The sequence below is a fragment of the Anthonomus grandis genome, chromosome 2 (assembly GCF_022605725.1).
Source record: "Anthonomus grandis grandis chromosome 2, icAntGran1.3, whole genome shotgun sequence".
NCBI lineage: Eukaryota > Metazoa > Arthropoda > Insecta > Coleoptera > Curculionidae > Anthonomus > Anthonomus grandis.
The window spans coordinates 22,025,613-22,044,896 of NC_065547.1; the positions used below are offsets into that span (position 1 = coordinate 22,025,613).

At 33.5% G+C, this 19,284-nt stretch overlaps 2 protein-coding genes across 2 annotated transcripts in view; one reads left to right on the plus strand and one right to left on the minus strand.

The window, feature by feature from the left end:
• LOC126733644 (cyclin-T) overlaps window positions 1–14,361 on the plus strand; it is a 64,478-nt gene extending 50,117 nt beyond the window's left edge. Inside the window, exon 9 of the mRNA XM_050437040.1 lies at window positions 9,010–14,361. Coding sequence (XP_050292997.1) covers window positions 9,010–9,084 — 75 coding nt within the window. The 3' untranslated portion in view covers window positions 9,085–14,361. The remainder of the gene's footprint in view (window positions 1–9,009) is intronic.
• Window positions 14,362–15,297: 936 nt separating this feature from the next.
• Window positions 15,298–16,976, minus strand: LOC126750316 (uncharacterized). The gene is made up of 2 exons (XM_050459888.1): window positions 16,678–16,976; window positions 15,298–15,620 (listed from the first exon to the last, which is right to left on the minus strand). Exons 1-2 carry the CDS (start codon window positions 16,808–16,810, stop codon window positions 15,448–15,450), a joined length of 306 nt encoding a protein of 101 aa, XP_050315845.1. The 5' UTR covers window positions 16,811–16,976; the 3' UTR covers window positions 15,298–15,447.
• Window positions 16,977–19,284: the final 2,308 nt, after the last annotated feature.

Consider the following 19,284-nt stretch of genomic DNA (forward strand, 5'->3'; position numbering starts at 1 on the left):
GGCTTTTACCACAATGGCGCAACGAGTTATTTTCGGATAAGTCACTTTGGCCTACACACTACACAGTCGTAGTCGGTGAAAAAGAGCCTGGAGGAATAGATTGGAACGACTTATTTTTGACAGGGAACTTGTTTCTTATTTGTTTTGGGGAGAGGGGTAAAATGGTCGCTGTACCCTGCTTATTTTTTATATAAGGAACAATGACAGGTTCCATATACACCAATAACATTGTTGAAGCAATCACTCAACCTTTGCGTAACGAATTTGTGAATAATTTAATTTTACAAGGCAACAATGCCAGGCCACCTCGCATGCAATGAGTAAAAAACTTATTTTGTGGAACGCAATATCCAGAGAATAAACTGACCAATGGACTCTCCAGACATGAATCCCATTGAACATGTATGGGATTATCTTGGTAGAGCAATATCCAATCGAGCCAATCCTCCTAAGACGGGTCAGGAGGACACCAAGGTGTCGAGGGCAATGAGCGGGCCGACGAACTGGCAAGACAGGATTCCGTTAACCCCTTCGTGTCCCCGAACTTTGTCTCGGTCTTAGCAAAAAATGAAAATCTCAAAATGATTAATAATTGGACCTGGGAAAAAACAAGGAACAATTGGAGGACAGAAGGATGTTGCCAGGCCAAGGAAATGATACCAGACCATGACGGCTCTAAAGCAAGGCTACTGCTAACAAAGACCTGACAGAGTATCAAAGACTTGGTGGGAATCCTGACTGGGCACTACAGTCTAAACAGGCATTTACACCTTCTTGCTACAAGAGAAAGCATACTCTGTCCGAATTGCGATACAGGGGAGGAAACTTCATACCACATACTAGGTATCTGTGATAGGTGGAGTTGCCTGAGAAGGAAAACTTTCGGAGCAATGACCCTCAACGGGAACATCCTAAAGATCTGAACTGGGACAACGTGCAAGCCTTGACAAGCGTGACGAGCCGACTCAGTGAAGACCGCGCATTGGGAGTGTAGGCTCCCACCCTTACTACTACTACTACTACTAAGACGCTTCAGGAGTTGAGGGTAACTGTTTAGTGGAACAATAGAACTTTATCAATAATTTTATTCGGGGAATGCCGACACGGTCTACTGATACATACTTTACATACTAGTAAAGTTGTAATGTTTTTTGTCCCATTTTTATTTTTAAATACTTTTTTAAAAAGTGTAATTTTCAACAAATTCTTCTTGTGTAGCAGAACAGCGCAACAAAATATTATTATTTGGAAATAAAATCAAAACATTGTCATTTTATAGTATTCAAATAATGAATAAAATGGAATGAATTTTGAATAATAATTTGAATTTAATATATAATTTGTTTATTTTTTAAAATATTCGGGAGGGTTAAAACTTTAACACTGAAATAAACACCTAACCCAATATGACTCTTCATATTCAATATCTAAAAAGTTATACCTATGAGAACATCATTGCAATCCGGGAATTTCGTAAATATTAGTTTAAATCTCCTGAAGAAATTCTCTAAAAAAAAACTATTTTAGCCAAAAATTCATTGAAATAGGTTCAATTTGACAAAAGTTGCTGAACTGGATAATAATAAAATGTAGTATTCCAGTAAACTTTTGGTAGTTGTTAGTATCTCTCAATAATTTTAAGTAAGTAAATCATGAATGAATAAAAACCTTACTTATTTTTATGTCAATTTATTTTGTGGTGTTACTAATCTAAGCAAGATACTACTGAAATATAAGGGCCTTTTTCACACTATATGACTTTTCAGTCTATACTGTTAAAAAAAAACATCATAGATAAAGTAGATAAAAATAATTTAAAAAAAAAATCGTAGTTGTTTCCTTTTAGTTACTAAATACACTATTAATGTAGGTTTTAAAAAGTCTTATTGTAATAATGAGGTTTTTGTTACTTTTTTTAGTATTTGGATTTGATGTGTGTTTTGGGACAAGAAGAATTTCTTCCTAAAAATATCCAACCTACCTACCTCCCTTTCGTTTTTAAATCAAGCGCCGAAGTTGCAATCGCGTGCAAATCACTGTCCTTTAAGTGACATTTTCAATCTTTCCAAAAGTTGCAAAAAGCTAGGCCAGGACTATACGAAGGTTGACAAAGCTGTACCAATACTATATTTTGTCAAATATTGCTGCATAAAGTTCAAAGCAACAGGTAAAGCAACTCATTGCTGTTTCCTTCTGATTTCACTAGCCAATTTTGTATAACTTGGAGAAAATATTCCTACTTTATGAGCTACATACTCATGATATGCACAAAATTCTTAAGTAAAATATGAGTAAGGTCCCTTTAATATTAGAAATATTCTTCTCAAAACGAAAATTCATGACGTTTCCAGTTTATAACATATATTTATAATAATTTGTCTAGGTATCTTGCAAAATCACATTTAATTTTAATAAAAAAACTAGTCTTTCAAGGGAATAAAGCAGTACTAAAATTAAAGCTAAATCTAGTGAATATTATCACATTTATATTTTTTAAGACTAAAAAATTATGTGTGCAATCTGGTTTACTGGTAACCAACTATGTAACTTAACTTGATCTCTATTTCTCTCATTTCCAGATCTCATTGTTCCCTCGAGAAAAAATTAACTCTCTAAAAATTAAACGTTTTTGTTTTAAAACTGACATGCTAAAGCTGTCTGTTATCAAACGTGGTTTACTTACGATATTATACTTAGTTCTACAATTTGGGCATTATTTCTTTTTTAGTTTTCTTGCATGCAATAGCCACACATGTGCCACAAATATATTTAAAAAAAATTATACTAGTCTTAAAGTTTTACACTTTATTGTATATTTAGAGAAGTATATGTATAGCACCATACATTATTTATTATATATTATTATTTTGTTAATTTGTTATAATATTGTTGTGAGATTAGTTAACTAATGTAATCGTTTTTATTTTATTTATTTGCTCAACTGAGTTTATCGGTGATGGTTGATTTTTTAAGTTATGTAAGTTAATTCATGACTGCACATTACAGATATATAGCCTATTTGATTTATGTCTAATTTAAGCTGCCATTTTAAATTTTTTATTCAAATAAAGGTTTTTTGTAATGGTAGTGTAGATTATTTTCCCAAAAGTGCATGAAAGTAGCTAAAATACAAGTAGTTTAAATGGCTCTAATGTGTAAATTGCGGTTGTGCGTCTTTAATTTTGAAAATTATATTCGACTTTTTGTATTTACTGAAATCGCTATGATATAAAACTGTTTTTTTGAAAAGACATCCAGTAAATATGTAATAAATTTGTTTTAACAGGGAGTACTATAGATTTGTAAGGAGTTTAAAAAGTGGAATGTTTATTGAGAAAGTTAGTTAATTAACTTTACTATCTACTATTTCAGAATTTATTGCATCACTGGTTAAGACTTATCACTGGTTAAACCTCTTAATACCGTTGATGTCATCACACCATGCAAATTTCAGTTTAGGGCACTAGTTACTCTACTAAGGGTAATCAAACCTAGAACTAGCTTAATTATTAACTGCCGCGGCTATGGTAGAAGTTTGTGTGATTTTTAAGGCTTATAGAATAATGCTGGATAGAATACTGAATCACGATGATTTATATAGATGAAAATAAACAGCTTCGTGTTAAACATCACGTTTTAAAGTTGGGTTCTACATTTTGTCAATTTCAGAAATTCCGTCAGATTACTGTTTCCAAAGTGTCAAATTTTTTTCAATGAAAGTACTTATGTGTAAATATGTTGCACTCAAACAAAGCTTCTCTTATCCTTTTCTAAAGCTAAACATATTCAATCATTCTCGCTCAATTTGGATAATTCGCAGTAAAGATGATTTTTGCCCTTTAAATTAACTCATTAACTAACTGGTAGATTGCTGCTGCTACTCAGTTTCACCTTTATTCCAATATTAAGTTTAATACCTTATAATAATTTATTAATTAAACTGAACTCTGTTTAAAAAATTTTTGAACCTTTATTCTTACTTACTTCCTTAACGTGTCCAAACAACATTTGAATCGTTTTAGCTTCCTCGGCCACCGCCCTCCATCTAGTCCTATGTCTTACTACTGCTTCGCAATTACGCATTTCCATCATATTGTCGCCTCTTTCTACATTATGTTTCCGCTTTATCTAGGTTGTCTCCGCTTCTTGCGTTTGGCCTGCCTCTATAATTTGATTGTTACTGCATTTTTTGTGGGCCCAATTATTTTTCTTAAACCTGTACTCTCGATGAAGAGTAACCTTTCTTATTCTCTAATAGTCATAATCCACGCCTCGTACACATACAGGACCACAGGGATCACTAGTGTATTGTATATCCTGAGTTTCACTTTTCTTGCTACATTTCCAGGTCAAAACAAATTCCTCAGGGTAGCTACGATGTTGTCCCCTGTCGTAGCCCACTTTGTTTATTGAAGTGTTTCGCTCATATTAAGAGCATCATCAGACCTTAAAAATAGACTATAAACAGTACATGCTTTACGGTCACATTATACACACAAGTAGAATTCTTACAATTAGAATTAATAAATACTTTTGAGACCGAGACTTTGTGTAGTTCTCTTTATATTATTGAATCTAGGTCTCTTTGAGAAAATGGACGACTTCTTTCAGTTTAGTATAAACCTGTTAGTCTATAAATAGAGCAAAGGTAGCTTGGGCTTGTCCATTATTTTTCTAGAATTTCTCTCTTGTTGAATATCTGATTTATTGTCCCCACACTGGTATTCCCAAATACGACTTTCCGCAAAAGAAGTTAGTATATTTAAAAGGATGTTAGAGAGTACTTTATATGCCACAGACAGTAGTGAGGACTCTGAAGTTTTGACACACTTTTTTTGTGCTTTTCGTATGATTTGGTACTATTATAACGTCCTTCCATTCGTGTGGCATTGACTCTTTCCTCCAGATGTGTAATAAGATTGTATATTCGGTTTGTCATATTTAATCCACTCTTCTTTATAAGTTCTGCTTAAATGTCATCTAGGACCAGCCTGGTGCCTTTTTTAATCCTTGGATAACTTTTCGGACTTTGTGTACAGTAAGGAAAAAATTACTTTTCTCTATTCTGTCTTCATCATACCTTACCCCCTCAATTTTCACAACACCTCTTCAAAACATTATTACCATCGCTCTACTATTTTTTCTCTTTCGGTAAGTACATTTCTATTTTTGGCTCCCACCAAGACAATTCTGACTTGAAAACTTTTCGGTGTCTGCCTTATTTCTTCATAGAAGTTTTTCTTATTCTTCCCTAATCATAGTGTTGCCCTATATCATAAATTTTATCTTTTTCTTTCTCCGTGTTTTAACTTACTCATATTCCATTTGGTAGTGAGGACTAGCTAGATACTTTTCTTTATATTGCTTTTGGATTTTAATTTATTTTTCGCAATCTTCGTCGAACCGTGTTTTCTTTGATAGAGGAGGTACTGTCCTAGGGTTTCCCTTGCACTTTTTTGAATACTTACTTTAATAACTGTGTTGGTTGGATCTGACTGCTTAGAGTGTCAAAATTATTGGTTATTTGTATCTGGTAGGCCATTTTAACTCTACGGTGCTGTAGTTTATTTACGTTGACTTTATAGACCCGCTCCCTAGGGGCTTGGGTTTCAACTTCGTTTTTTGTTCCTTATTTTGGTATAACCAAAATATGGCTGTCATGTTCTGCGCATCTGTATTTTCTCACATTTGTAATATAACTTTTGTATCTTTTTTGCATCTGAATATGGTCAGTTTAATGCTTAGTGTGTGATTAGTGCTTGTGACAATGCTTAGTGTGTGTAGCAAGATTCACGTGTACTTATGAATACGTTTTCGCGGAAAGTTTGTGCTCGCAACTAACATGGTGTTGTTTGCTGCAAGGCTTATTAATCGACTACGGTTGTCGTTGGACATTGTGTGGAGGCTCTCTTTTCCTACTGTTGGGAAGATGATTGCTTCTTTACCCATTTTCGCGTTTACATCCCTAAATTTTGACGTCGAAGAAGTCATGATTACGTCTGTCGCATCCTCTGGATGCATAAATGTTGATGATAGAAATCCTTTTCGAAGTACTTCTAATTGTTTTTTCTTACTTTTAATTGTTTTTCTTATTACAAATATTCTGTTATTGATAGGTCTAAATCCAAGGACAGCATTTTTTGTTCTTTTGTTAAGGACGAAGCCGACTCCATATTTGTGCTCTGCGCAGTGTACTGTCTTAGGTCATTTATATGGACCATACCAGTTTCTGTCCATCGAATTTCTTGTATTAGGTCTACCCTCCTCCTAGGTTATGCACAAACCAAACAAAACATTTCTGAACCGGTTTATTCAAATGGAGCTAGGTGGTTTGCCTAGCCTTCAACCAGCCTCTTTTATATTTGGCTTGAGACCGGCTGAGGATCACTGAGCTACTCAATTCACCTAGCCGTACAGTAGACAAATCTTTATGTAGAATCTAATAATAAATCTTAAAATTATAACTTTTTAATTATAAAAAAAATTAAAAATTAAAAACTTAACATTTGAAAAAACAGGATGAGATTTTTTGATAGCATGCATATATTGATAGATTTTCTCCTTGGATTAGCATTAAGCATTAATAACATTTTTTATACATTTTATGCATTGACTTTTATATCAATTAGCAAGATAATATCATATTTTATATAAGCCATGCTTTCAAGGAAATATGTATACATAACTTTTAAAAAATGCACTTTTGCAAAAGTGTCTGTTATACAAGTATGCGCGTCCGGAAATCGAAAACAAGCGAGAAAGTCCAAAACGTATTCCTAAAATTAGAACGCACAATCGCCATTTCTCACGTAACTGCTCTTTTAAGCCACTGCAATAAGATGAAACCAAATTTAAATCGTTATGATCTTATATTTGGATCCTAATTCATTTTTATAATATATGATAAATATTTGTTAGTAGACCTATCTATTGACAAACATATATTGCTTTGCATAATATCTTAATTATTATTGCATGTATTCTATGTTTTTTTTTTTGTCTTTTGACTTTAGGCGAAGAAACTTCTGCGTATTGAGCAGTTTGCCTGGTTGTATAGGTTCTGGCTATTTTTATTGGTTTATCCTCGTATGATACTGCGTAATGATGGTATGAAGTGAACAGTTGGTGAGACGTTCATAACCATTTCTAACAATACGTAAGCTTTTTTTTACGAACACAAACAGAATAACAGAATCCTAGTATGAAACGAGAATGGATTGAATAAAGTTGGTTTGCTGAGTCAGGGTTCTGTTTTGTTTTTCTCCGACCTTAATTAATACTTTCGATGGTTTTTATACATGAAACGAAAAAAAAGTTGATATTCGAAGAACGTGTATAGTTTTAATAATAACTGAGAGTTGTTAGTTGAAGGACGGATTGCAAAGGTTCGTTTTTTAAGGGTTTTAGTAAAGAGCATATTTTCTGCAACTCTTTAAAATTTTGAGTACTCTCACCTAATAATATCCCGCCTTAATAAGTTTTTAATCTTTTAACAAGGCATAGTAGCATTCAAATGACATTGAATGTTATTTTACTGATTAAATAATAACCATGAGTAATACTGGTATATATACAGGATGTCCCGCGAGGTAAGGGACAAAATTTCACCTCGTATTCTTTAGGTAAATTCAAGTCGAAAATGTGTCCGCAAATGATATGATTTTCAATCAGTGTCATGTTTGTTTCTACAAATAAAGAATACGCAAACATGTTGCTAACATAAAGATATTGTAACGGAAATATTCCGGAATAGAGCAGTATTCAGGAATGCCAGGGCCGGTCTCCAAATCGAAGAATATCCGATAGACAAGAGTTTCTAATCGATTGCAAGTAACAGGATCATTTCCAAATGCTTCTCTCATATATCCATTACTATCTGCCCAATATGTAATATTGGATAGTGTTGAACGGTCGTTATCAACTAGTGATCGTCGAATATCACGTCGCACTGCTTTTATCCGAATGTCTGGAGAACCATGTATAATTTTGGTTTCTGCCCATTTATTTCCAACAGTTTTTCAGTAAATTTTTGGGGTTCTTCCTTAGGAAATTGGTTAGTTGGCTCTAATGTGTTTGGCGGTCGCTTGACATCTGCAATTTACGTTCAGTTCAGAACTGCCTGTGTTGTTAGAAGATATTCGGATTCAAAGAAGACAACTGTTACAGGATGACTGTGCCCCGCCCTACAGTAGTAGAAATATGACTAATTATTTAATTGGTCTGGATTGGATTGGACGCAGGGGCGCAGTTTCCTGACGTCTCCTTATATTCATATACCCGGGATGAACTGCTTCGTAAAATAATATCCTAACCTAAGTAATAACCACTGTGTTATTGGAAAAGCTATCTATCGCATCGTTAAAAGGGTTAGACTATGCTTACAATGTGAAGGTGGACACTGAATTGAACAATTGAAAAAAAAACATGTCATGGTAAAGGCCCATTTGCGGATCATTTCATTGCAAGTCATTTTCGACTTTAATTTACCTAAAGAACACGTAGTGAAAACAGAGACACGCTGTATAAGGCTCCCAAACCTTAATATGTTGAAACTCCTTCATTGCCTTTTTCTAAGTGTCAGATATCTTACTGACACTTAGATTTTAATGATACATAGAATTATGTCCTTGTAAAAACTATTACCGGATCGATTGGCATTTTAGTACTGCGAAATGCCAATGTATTTCATTTTCACTTGGCTTAACATTGATACCTCTGTGTCAGGCTACTCGGCTCTTTTTCAACCTAGCTCCATTACAGTACATAAATTATATGACAACTGACAGATAATAGCTGGTATATCTCCTCAGTTTTTTGTTTTACAAAAGAAATAATGAGTGCACGTAATAAATGTACAAACTACTATCTTTTACTTCTGGAATCTATACAACCAGTCTTAAGTATACCCAGGATCACAGTTATGCTTTATATGTTTTGCTAAAAATGTAAAGCAAAAAAATAGTAACTGACGATATGTCATCAACTCAAAATGGTGTTTGGTGCTTTCAGGTGATGTCGCAAGGTGATGGCGAGTCGTCCGTTCTCAGGTTGGCCGAATCTAAGTATACCAAGGGCTCGTCATAAATGGGCAAGCAAGCAACAAACACACGCAACCCTTCGCGCGCTTTATTTTATCGACTATATAATGGTGCAATAGCAATGGAGAATCACTTTAATTGTAGAGTCTTTAGTTTAGATGCCTTTTATAAGTAGATAGAAAGAATATTATGTATAAATGATTATATTCATGAATTAAAAAAAAATTATTGTACATCCGTGCTCGGAGTTGAGGGGTGGCTCTTTTGATTCGCGAATATACTGATCAATCGGGGATATCGCGTCACGATCGATCAGTACCGTACAAAAAAATTAAAGTTTGTTGCTTCAGAGCCTTATATTTAGATAATGCCAACTTGGATTCTTGGTAGCTTAAAAAGAGTCACTCTTAACGTCCGGGAAGGTGCCTAATTGACATTCATCTGGTTTCTCAAAAATTTCCCAACATGTTCTGAGAAATTGGATGGAGTTGGTGTATGTAAAAAATATTTTATAATTTTGTACCAAACTTTATATTTAGATAATCGTCTTTTAGTAATTTCGCCCTATTACGTTCATGATAATTTTTAAATGAATGATATCAACAGATCAAGATCCTAATAGGTGGAAATTATTATAACTAACCCTCTCATTTCCTCTTTTGGCCATATATATAGTGAAGACGTAGAAGTGACACAAGAATTAAGTTGACCTATATATGTGTAAAGTAATCTGTGTAGCAAAAACATTTAAAATAGGCTTTACTAATGTTGATGAACATATTTAATTATCATAATATTTACACTAATATGGACAACTTGAAGATATTGTTACCTAATAAATGCCAAAATTGCTTTAAATTGTAATACATATAAAAAGCCTCTCGAAAGCTTCAATATTTGCTAAGCTAAAATTATATTATAAAATCAATAACATCTATATGACATATAATTACAATTTTAAAAACTTGTCAACTTGAGCTTAAGACCCAACTACTAAATTACAATTTATAGTACTGCCATTTAAAGTGAGCTTTGATGAACTGAAAGATTCGTTAACTTAAATATGACGATATGTACATTAAGAAATAATAAGATTTGGCTAAACGTTTTATGTTATGTTTCTTAATACTTAATTCTAATCATAGAGCAACCACTATTGTTACAAGTTAAGGCAGCTTCTAGGGGAAATTTCCACAAACTTGAGTCATAATTTTTAAGAACGTCACCCAGAAAAAAACATTTTTACAATTTTAACATTTACAAATATAAGACCGAGAAATTCCGCATTATAAAAAATATATTTTGTTTATAAATAATTAGAGTAATGTAGACAGAACTGGGCCACGGTTTTATTCTTGGTCGTAAAATGGTCAACATTTTTGTTGTTTTATTTTAAACGTAAGAGAATCTCCAAATGTAACTTTCACTTGTGACAGTTTATTAAAAGTTTCCGGAAATTTTTTTTCGGCTTTAAAAAAAGGCTCCTCATTAGTCTTTTTTAAAATTGTAGGGAGAGTGGCAAATAAATCATTAGCCAAGCGCTCAATTAATATCCTAAAAATCGCAATTAAGGGGCTTAGAAGCTAAGGGGTACAAGCGCCAAAATACCTTTTTTTTTAGATAAAAAAAGTAAAAGTTATATTTAAATACTAAATTCTGCATTACATCAAACACTTATAACATTATTTTGGATTATTTAGGTACATCTTATTTCTTTCACGGAAAAACTTTTTCAAATTTGGTATTTTTTTCATTAAAAAATAGAATTTTGAAAAAACTTTTGCACTTTGTATTTATACTTATTACCCTTTGCCAAGTATTTTAGCAATTAAAAATAAAATAAACTAATGAAAAAAAATTACTAATTTATTAAACGTAATCTGACACAAGATCTTGATAGGTATTTTCTTCACCTTCTGATGGAACATTCACTTCAACTTCTTTGAAGTTTGACAGTGTCTTTGAAATTGTGGATTAATAGTGCGTCTGCGATTTAAAACTTTGTTATCGCTTAAGTTGCGGTAAAAATCGTGGTGTATAGAGATATAAAGGGTTAAATCTCCAATAAATTTTTATATTTGCGGATCAAAGCAAATAGCTTGTGGAGCTTTCTTAAAATGCACTTCTTTATTAATTAATGCAACCGCAGGGTCTTCGCTACTATAGATTAAAAAAGGTGCGCTGGTCTTTCTAAGCTGGTCACATAATGTAGATACACGTATCTGTATAAGGTCTACGGAAGCTTTTGGAGCAGGTCGTACTTTTTGTTGACATTTAAAGCAGAAACTATATTTTTTCGATTTGGATTATAATGACTTTCGTAATCGTTCTTAAATCTAGGAAATGAGTTGTTATTTTGTTACAGAACTGTCAAACTTGTTAGAAGTTGTATGTTTACTTTTTTGTCAGTAGGTGGTACACCTTAAGTACACTTTTTCACAGTAGGAGAGTTAGACTTTTTTTCATAACGTTAGTAAATCGTTTATTACTTATATTCAAAGTACGCAAACAAAAAACTGTTTGAATACACGTTTTCCAGTTAAATTTATGGCGTCACCAGTAGCAGTTCTCACTTGTATCTCTTTGCTACAAAGTTTTTAGTACTAAAAAAATTATTTTATGTACTTAACTCCTTTTTTGAAATTTTGTCACATCTAGCTTAGCATCAACTTTTACTTAACCGTTTAATTGGAAGGACCGCCTGTATATTTTAGATCGATGAAATTGATTTCGTAAGTTCTGCAGTTTATTGGTGAAAGGAATAAGATAAGAAGAAATCGATGTATTCTTCCGAAGAAAATGACGACTGTTTTTTTCTTGCCTTTTTTCAGTTTCTATTGTTTTATTTCCGACTTTCTGCCCTAGCAGACGTGATGTGTCGTCAAAACATTTGCATAACTCATAGAAATGAGCGAATATCATTACTAAAATGGCCCACTTTGATCTACGAGCGCCATTTTTAGCTTCTGAGTTCAACATCAACAGAATGTGAGTCGTAGGTGGAAATCTCTGCATTTGGAAAGATGATATCGTACACTAACATTTTGCATATTTACCTGATTTTTTGTAGTACGGACATGATGATGAGAACCTGGGTTATCAATCTTTTCGGACCAGTTCGCGCACAAAATTCTGAGCTTCCCCGAATGCTTGTGAAAAGTGAGCTCGCGTCAAAATAAAGTAATGATATTCATGGTACGACATAGACATCACTAGGAGATAAAACTTGCGGCTGGCCTTTTCCTGTATATGTCCAACTTCCACTCTCATTGCTCTACTTAAATGGAAATTAATTAAAATTGTTTGAATTAGCGAATGTATATGACGAAATTGTATATATACATTTTAAGACCATTGTGGATTAAAATTTCGTCGTCCATTCCGCTTTTGTTGTTTTTTGTCAATATCTATTGACATTTCTCTTATCTACTTCATCAGTTTCGAGCGTGGTAGAATTACATTGTAAATCCATATAAGAGATCAACGAAGTGGTATACAGCATATAAAATATTTTAGTTTTTAATACGTAGCCCCACCCATATTTGGTATTATTTTGGTAAGAGCACCAATTTCAGCATTAACCTTTTATGCAGCCTAAATAATGTCTCCCAAAATACCTTTTCTTCAAAAATTTGTTCTCAAACTTACTTTAATGTTCTAGTTGCAGTAATAAGCTAATCTCTTTACCACCACATAATGTCAATAGGCAAATCGTCCGCATTTTGCCATTTGTACTGTGATGTGTCTGGCTACAGGATTAGTGAAATTCGTCTTCACTTTCGAAAGCAATGTCTTATTTTTTCTATCTGTTGTTTATATTTGCCTCAAAAGAAAAACTTGTAAAAGGTTGTAAAACCTTTATTCATATTTCGATGTAACGACCTTTTTAAGATTTTTTTTGAGCGGTAGCACAGTTTTATTGTCTGCTGATGGGAGAAAAACAAACAATTTATTATTGTTGCTAACCAATTGTGTTGGATGTCCTAGCGCATTATCCAAGCTTAAAATTATTTCCGAACTCGTAGCTCATTTTACTGACCTAGCCTAAATTCCTTATTTGCCTTTACACGAAATTGGAATTTATACATTTCTGAAAGCACGAGAATGCCTTCAGAAAAGCTGAAATTTAGTTTTTGAGACCCAAAAGCATTGCAACGGGGAATCACTAAATAGTGCACCCTATCCTTACCAACTTGCTTGAAAACCTTTTTTTGTTACGTCTGTATAGAATAATTTGATTGCCCGAACAACTTTATAATAAGTGTTTTATCTAATTTAATTCTTTCAAGAATTTTTATAACCGAAGAAGAAAGCGATTTTTATTCCACGCTGAAAACTGATTTTTTTTAAAAGTTGAGTCTTAATAAGAAACTTGATTAAAATATTCTACAGTCTTAATAATTGTGTCATTTCTAATACGCCTTCCTCGGACTGGGAGTTTTTTTTCCATTTATAGAATAATTCTTATTTTGCATATTAGCCTACATTCTCTCGATTTTGTGCCTTGTAAATTTGTTCATATTTTAATTAGGAAAACTAACCAACTGTTCGTAATCTGTAAAGAAAAACTTATTGAAACTTGACTGAAGATCCAATTTGCTTGCGCTTGACAAGTGATAAAAGCAAATTAATAGTAAATGTTGATTTATGTTGTGTATTTTTTGTACATATAGACTAGTAGTATTTGGCATATTATGCACCTGAAACTTCTGAAAATGGTAAGTGTATCTAAAAGAAAGTTTTACATTAAGAAAATATAACCTCAAAATTAAACAATTTGGAGGGTAATAATTATCATTTATTTCTGATAAATCAAAGAAGTTCTACCTCTAATTTTGATTCGATTAGGCGACAATATTTTTGGGTCTTATCCAAAAAGTTTATTGCGTTATTTGGGGGTTTAGTTTATTAAAGCAATACTATTTCTTAAGTTGTAATATTTCCTGTTATTATCTTTATTGTCCAGAGTTGGCAGTAATTAGGAAATTGACCTATTTTGGGATTTAAAATAAAATTATTATAATTACAATTATTATTATTACTGATAAGAATACAGTTCGGGTTGAAATTATATAAAATTAAAAGAGAACTATATTAAATTTTAAAAAATACAAAAAAATGTATATATTATTTAGGTTAGGTCCAGTAGTATCGGAAGTGCGCTTTAGTTGTGACGTTATACTATTAGTTTGTAAAGGTTAATTTATTGTTTTGTAATATATTTTCAAAATTTTCTAATTTACACTTTATTTTATGCGAAGATTTTCGCTTCTTCGTGTCTCTTTACAAATTTGTTGATAAAATAAAAATGGTTTAAAAGTAATACTGTGTTTTTATTAATTGAGAAAATAACCCACAGTCTTGTGACAGTTCTGAGAATTTGTCTCTGTTAAAAGAAAAACAATTAGCTATTTCAAAATTTTTTTCACGCAGACGTATCTTAAACTTAGAACATTGAACAGCTAGAATTAGCATTGCTGTGGAATTATGGGCAGTTTGCTTGCTTGCTATCTTATTTTTGCGCTTAGAATAAGATATATCTATTTCTACTCTTAATTTTTAATCCAAATTCTAACACCAATAAGTTACATTAATATTATATGCGTTGATATATAGATGAAAATTTGCTTTTTTGAGTTTTTAGAAAAAGTTGAATTGCCATTTTAACAAGAAAATAATATACACTCGATAGAATGGCAAATTGTGAAAAAAACCGTGCTTACTTCCAAAGAATCCTAATTCAGTCGTGTCGTCAAAGTGACGCGACTGAAAATAAAAACAAGGTGCAGAGTAACCTATCAGGCCAGGCGCAAAATGAGACGCAGTTTGGTGAGATGAGGCAGCGTGAATCACGGCGCGTTTCATGCGGGAGAAAACTGCTAGATGGCATACCGCGCAAATACGATAGCAGTTTTCACTTCGCAGTTGGATCGTAGCCCTTACGAACAACAATGGAAATTGCTGCTGCACTTATTATTGACCAACAATTATTTAGTTCTGAATCTGATTAGGAAAACGAGTTCGAGTGCGAAATGATAAGGTGGCAAATAAAAAGTCAGGGACAAGCTTGTATATGAAAAGAAGAAAAACTCAATTTTGTTTAACTACAGAATTTAGTGACGAAAAGTTCAATAATTATTTTCGGTTAAACCGTGATCAATTCAAAGAAGTCCACGAGATCATCAAGGAAGAAATTGACGCAGACGGATGCAATGCTTCAAGGCCCATTAGAACTGAAGAGAAACTAACTGTATTTCTAAGGTAAGTTATTTTATTAATTTACATTAGCCAACTTTATTAACAAAATGATTTTTCTGTGAAAGTATTAATATAATTAATCAGATTTGCTGAACTGGCTGCGGAGTAGTTGTCTTGTTCTCCATGGATATCAGCGGGGCTTAAGAGAGAATTATCCGAATAGAAATCGGTTGCTGTTGAACTGCTGTTGCAGGATTGAGCGGTTGCGGCAGCAGGGTATAGGGCCTGATGGTAGGGCAGCTGCTGGATAGAACTGGGCTGCTAGTGGACAGGACTGGGCTGCATACATAGGAATGTCCAAAAACTTGGCCTCTACGTCTGAAACTGCATTAAACACACGGTTTTTAACAATGTGCTGATATGAGGGTGGCATTCTTTTGGTAGATTGGTACATTGACATAAAAAAGTGAAACATTTTAATTCTTGGAACATATTATGTTTCTGGAAGTGTCTGTGGTTGGATTTCATCCTCTACGCTTTGCTGTTGAGTGTTTACTTCTATATTTTCATTGTCTACATCTGCAGATATTATATCTTGTTCCGAATCTTGGATTAGGTTTTGATTTTCACCGTCTTCTCGGAGGTTTCCTTCTCTCGATGGGTGATCAAACGGTCTCTAACATTGTGCGAGAAGTATCTGAAGCAATATGGAAAATGATGCAACCGAAATATTTGCCGGAACCATCGGAAGAGGACTGAAAATGAAGATGGGAATTCCCACATTGCATTGGTGCCATTGACGCTAAGCATGTGGTGATTAAAAAACCTGGAAAAAGTGGATCCTCTTATATCAATTATAGACGTACGTTCTCCAATGTACTATTGGCTGTCGTCGACTCAAGTTATAAATTCATCACTATTGATGTAGGATCGCAAGGAAGATTTAGCGATGGAAACGTTTTCAGTACAAGCGTTTTGGCAAAGAAAATTCGGAATCATACTTTACATCTTCCAGCACCTTCTGTACTGCCTCCACTTGTGAACCCAATGTGTTTGTAGGAGATGAGGCATTCCCATTGTCTGAGAATTATTTGATGAGACCTTATCCTAAACGAAGCGTTACTGATAATTATGAAAACAAAATCTTTAATTACAGACTATCGCGAGCGCGCCAAACGGTTGAATGCGCTTTCGGTATACTTGCCTCGCGTTTTCGAGTTTTTCGAACTCCTTTTGAGATTAAGACGGAAAAGAAAATATGCCGCAAAATCAGCTACGTCCTTTACGATCATCCAATACTCGAAGTGTACAGAAAGCTTTTACGATTCGACAGACTTTTACCAATTATTTTAACTCTGCGGGAAAGGTACCTTGGCAAAGAGAAAGTGTTGCTAGAGGGAAGTACTAAGATATACAATTTATAATAAATAAATAAACTTACCAGTTTTCATATCAACTTCTTTAGCGATTTCTTCCCACTTTTCAGTTTTTAGTTTTGTCCTCATGTAGTCTACATGACTAGTATCGTATAAAACTTGTCGATTTCGCACCGCCTCAATTAGTTTTTCTTCCATATTTTTAAACCACTCACCGTGAATAATGTACAAAACTGCGGCAATGACACTGCGTTCCGCAGGATCACGTTCAGCTAAAACTGCGTCACGACACGCTGCGAAAAAATATGCGCAACAACTATTCTTTATTAGGTTTACAAAATCTCGCTGTGACTCACTCTGCCTCACCTCACCAAGCTGCGTCTCATTTTGCGCCTGGCCTCAGAGCAAGGTACATCCACTTCTGACCAAGAGCGCCGAGGTGACTACTCTGCGAACCCAGTTATCGTCCAATATTGAGTACGCGTCACACATTGAATATTAGACTATAAAATGAAAGGAATCAACGTATTGATGCTAAAGATAAATGTTTAACAAGGGTGGGGTACGGTGGAGACCCAACAGTCATTCTGAATATCTATTAAGGAATTATCAGATCTTACTTAGATTATGACTCGGAATACATTTTGAAAACATCAAAGACCAATTGGAACAAACTCAATAAAGTACAATCTATGACAATTAGAGTTGCATTAGGACTACTTCCATGTTATGAATTCCCTTTTACTGGACAAATGGAAATAATTCAGATGAGATGTAATAAGTAGGACGATTATTATTTAGTCTTTAGTAAGTAAATCAGTCCAAGGTATGTAGGTTAGTAAGTTGTTTTATATTATCAATGCAACAGCCATATATATTTCTAAATTATATTATTAATACCACATAAACCCAACACGTAGATGCTGAGTAGTTAAGATTGTTACTTAAGGGGTATTCTAGAAGTGATATTAGTGATGTTAGTTGTAATTTTGACATCAATAAAGCAAGTAAAAACCACTCAAACGCCTTCCATTTACGATGACTTAACCCGAACCTTTCCCCAACATCACACAGATACTAAAACCAAACCTACTTAAAGAAGAAGTTTAGCCCTAGAAGGATGAAATTTCAATCAAGCAACACAACCAAATAGGATTGTTGCGAAAAGATTTCTAAACGAAGGAAAGGCAGCTTTGTGTAAAAGCTGAGATGAAGCATATGAAAATTGTTGGCACGAAAAAAGGGAGCTGGTACACTAAAATCGAACAAAAGTTAAAAGAAGTAACTTGGTTTAGTAAGATAAAATACACAAGCAGGCCTCTTATCACCTCTTATCTTGTCCACACTCAATATACAGACTGTCTTTTACTCAATAGAAGAAAATAAAAATAAAAGACAGTCTATACAACGACAATATAAAATTTTAAAAGCACCACAACATCCAACCATTTGCCCTCGCTTGAATACCAAAGCATAATAACAGCTTAATTGTTTTTGAGTGAACACCTAGAGCATGTATGATATCTAATTTTTCCATTTCCTTTAAAGTCGCCATGAGAGGCATGGACAAGCCCAGATCCCAGGTAGCAGGATGGCGTCGAATGACGTTAAGCGACGGAACTTTTTGGTCGCATTTGGGTCATAGACTTTTTGACCTAAAATGACGTCCGGGCCACGGAATTTAGAAACGTTACATTAACGCCAGTGACAGTCTTTATGTCGTCCTGATTGGTCATTTGAGGTTATTTGTTCATACCCTTAATACACAATGGCGTCTACTTTGTGGTCTTTAAAATGACTTTTTTACCACAGGTAAATTTTTTTTGAGTTTTTTTTAATCACATAATTCATTAACAAAAAAAAATCAAAATTTTAAAGTAAAAAAAAACAATAAAAAAGAAGAGCCAATGTCGAGAATTGAACCCGGGATCACCTGCATGATATTCGCTGTACAACAAACACTAAGGCAGCTTTGTTTATTAATTATTATACTTTGTTTATTAGTTAACTTTCACTAATCGATCACGTGACTAAATTAAGATATGGAATTGATGATACAGGTGGCGCTGACGCTGGCCCCACTACCGCTACCGACCGACAACCCGGTTTTGTAATTCCTTTTGTGTTCGGTGTTTATTTCACGTTGTGAGTATTGAACATGCTTACCATCTTAACAAATGGCCAAATTGGATCAAATCAAAGTACATTACTTTATAATTTAATGGCTTAATTAAATATAGACAGAAATTATTTTTTTAATAGCTTTTTCTTGCTTCTGCCATGTGTTCATGGACATGGTGGGCGGCCATTTTGTGCAATAAAGCTAATTTATTTCTTATGGCTTTTTGCAGCAGCAGTCTTCATAAGCTCCATTTGTTAAAGAGAATAATTTTTTTCACGTATTATTTAATTTAATTAGATTTTGATAGTTTGGGAACTTTAAGTTAAGAAATAAAAGGATGAATTTCTATTTTAGTATGTCTTGTTATATTTATGTTACGTATAATTTTTGATATAAGTGTATGTAAAAAGTTTATTTTATTTTGGTATACTTGCAAATGAAAAAATAAATATATATTTGAAATTTAAGTAAGAATGTTTTTTTTATACACATGTCCATACACAAGTCCTCAAAGGTCATTTTAAACGTCGTCCTATATAAATATTTGACG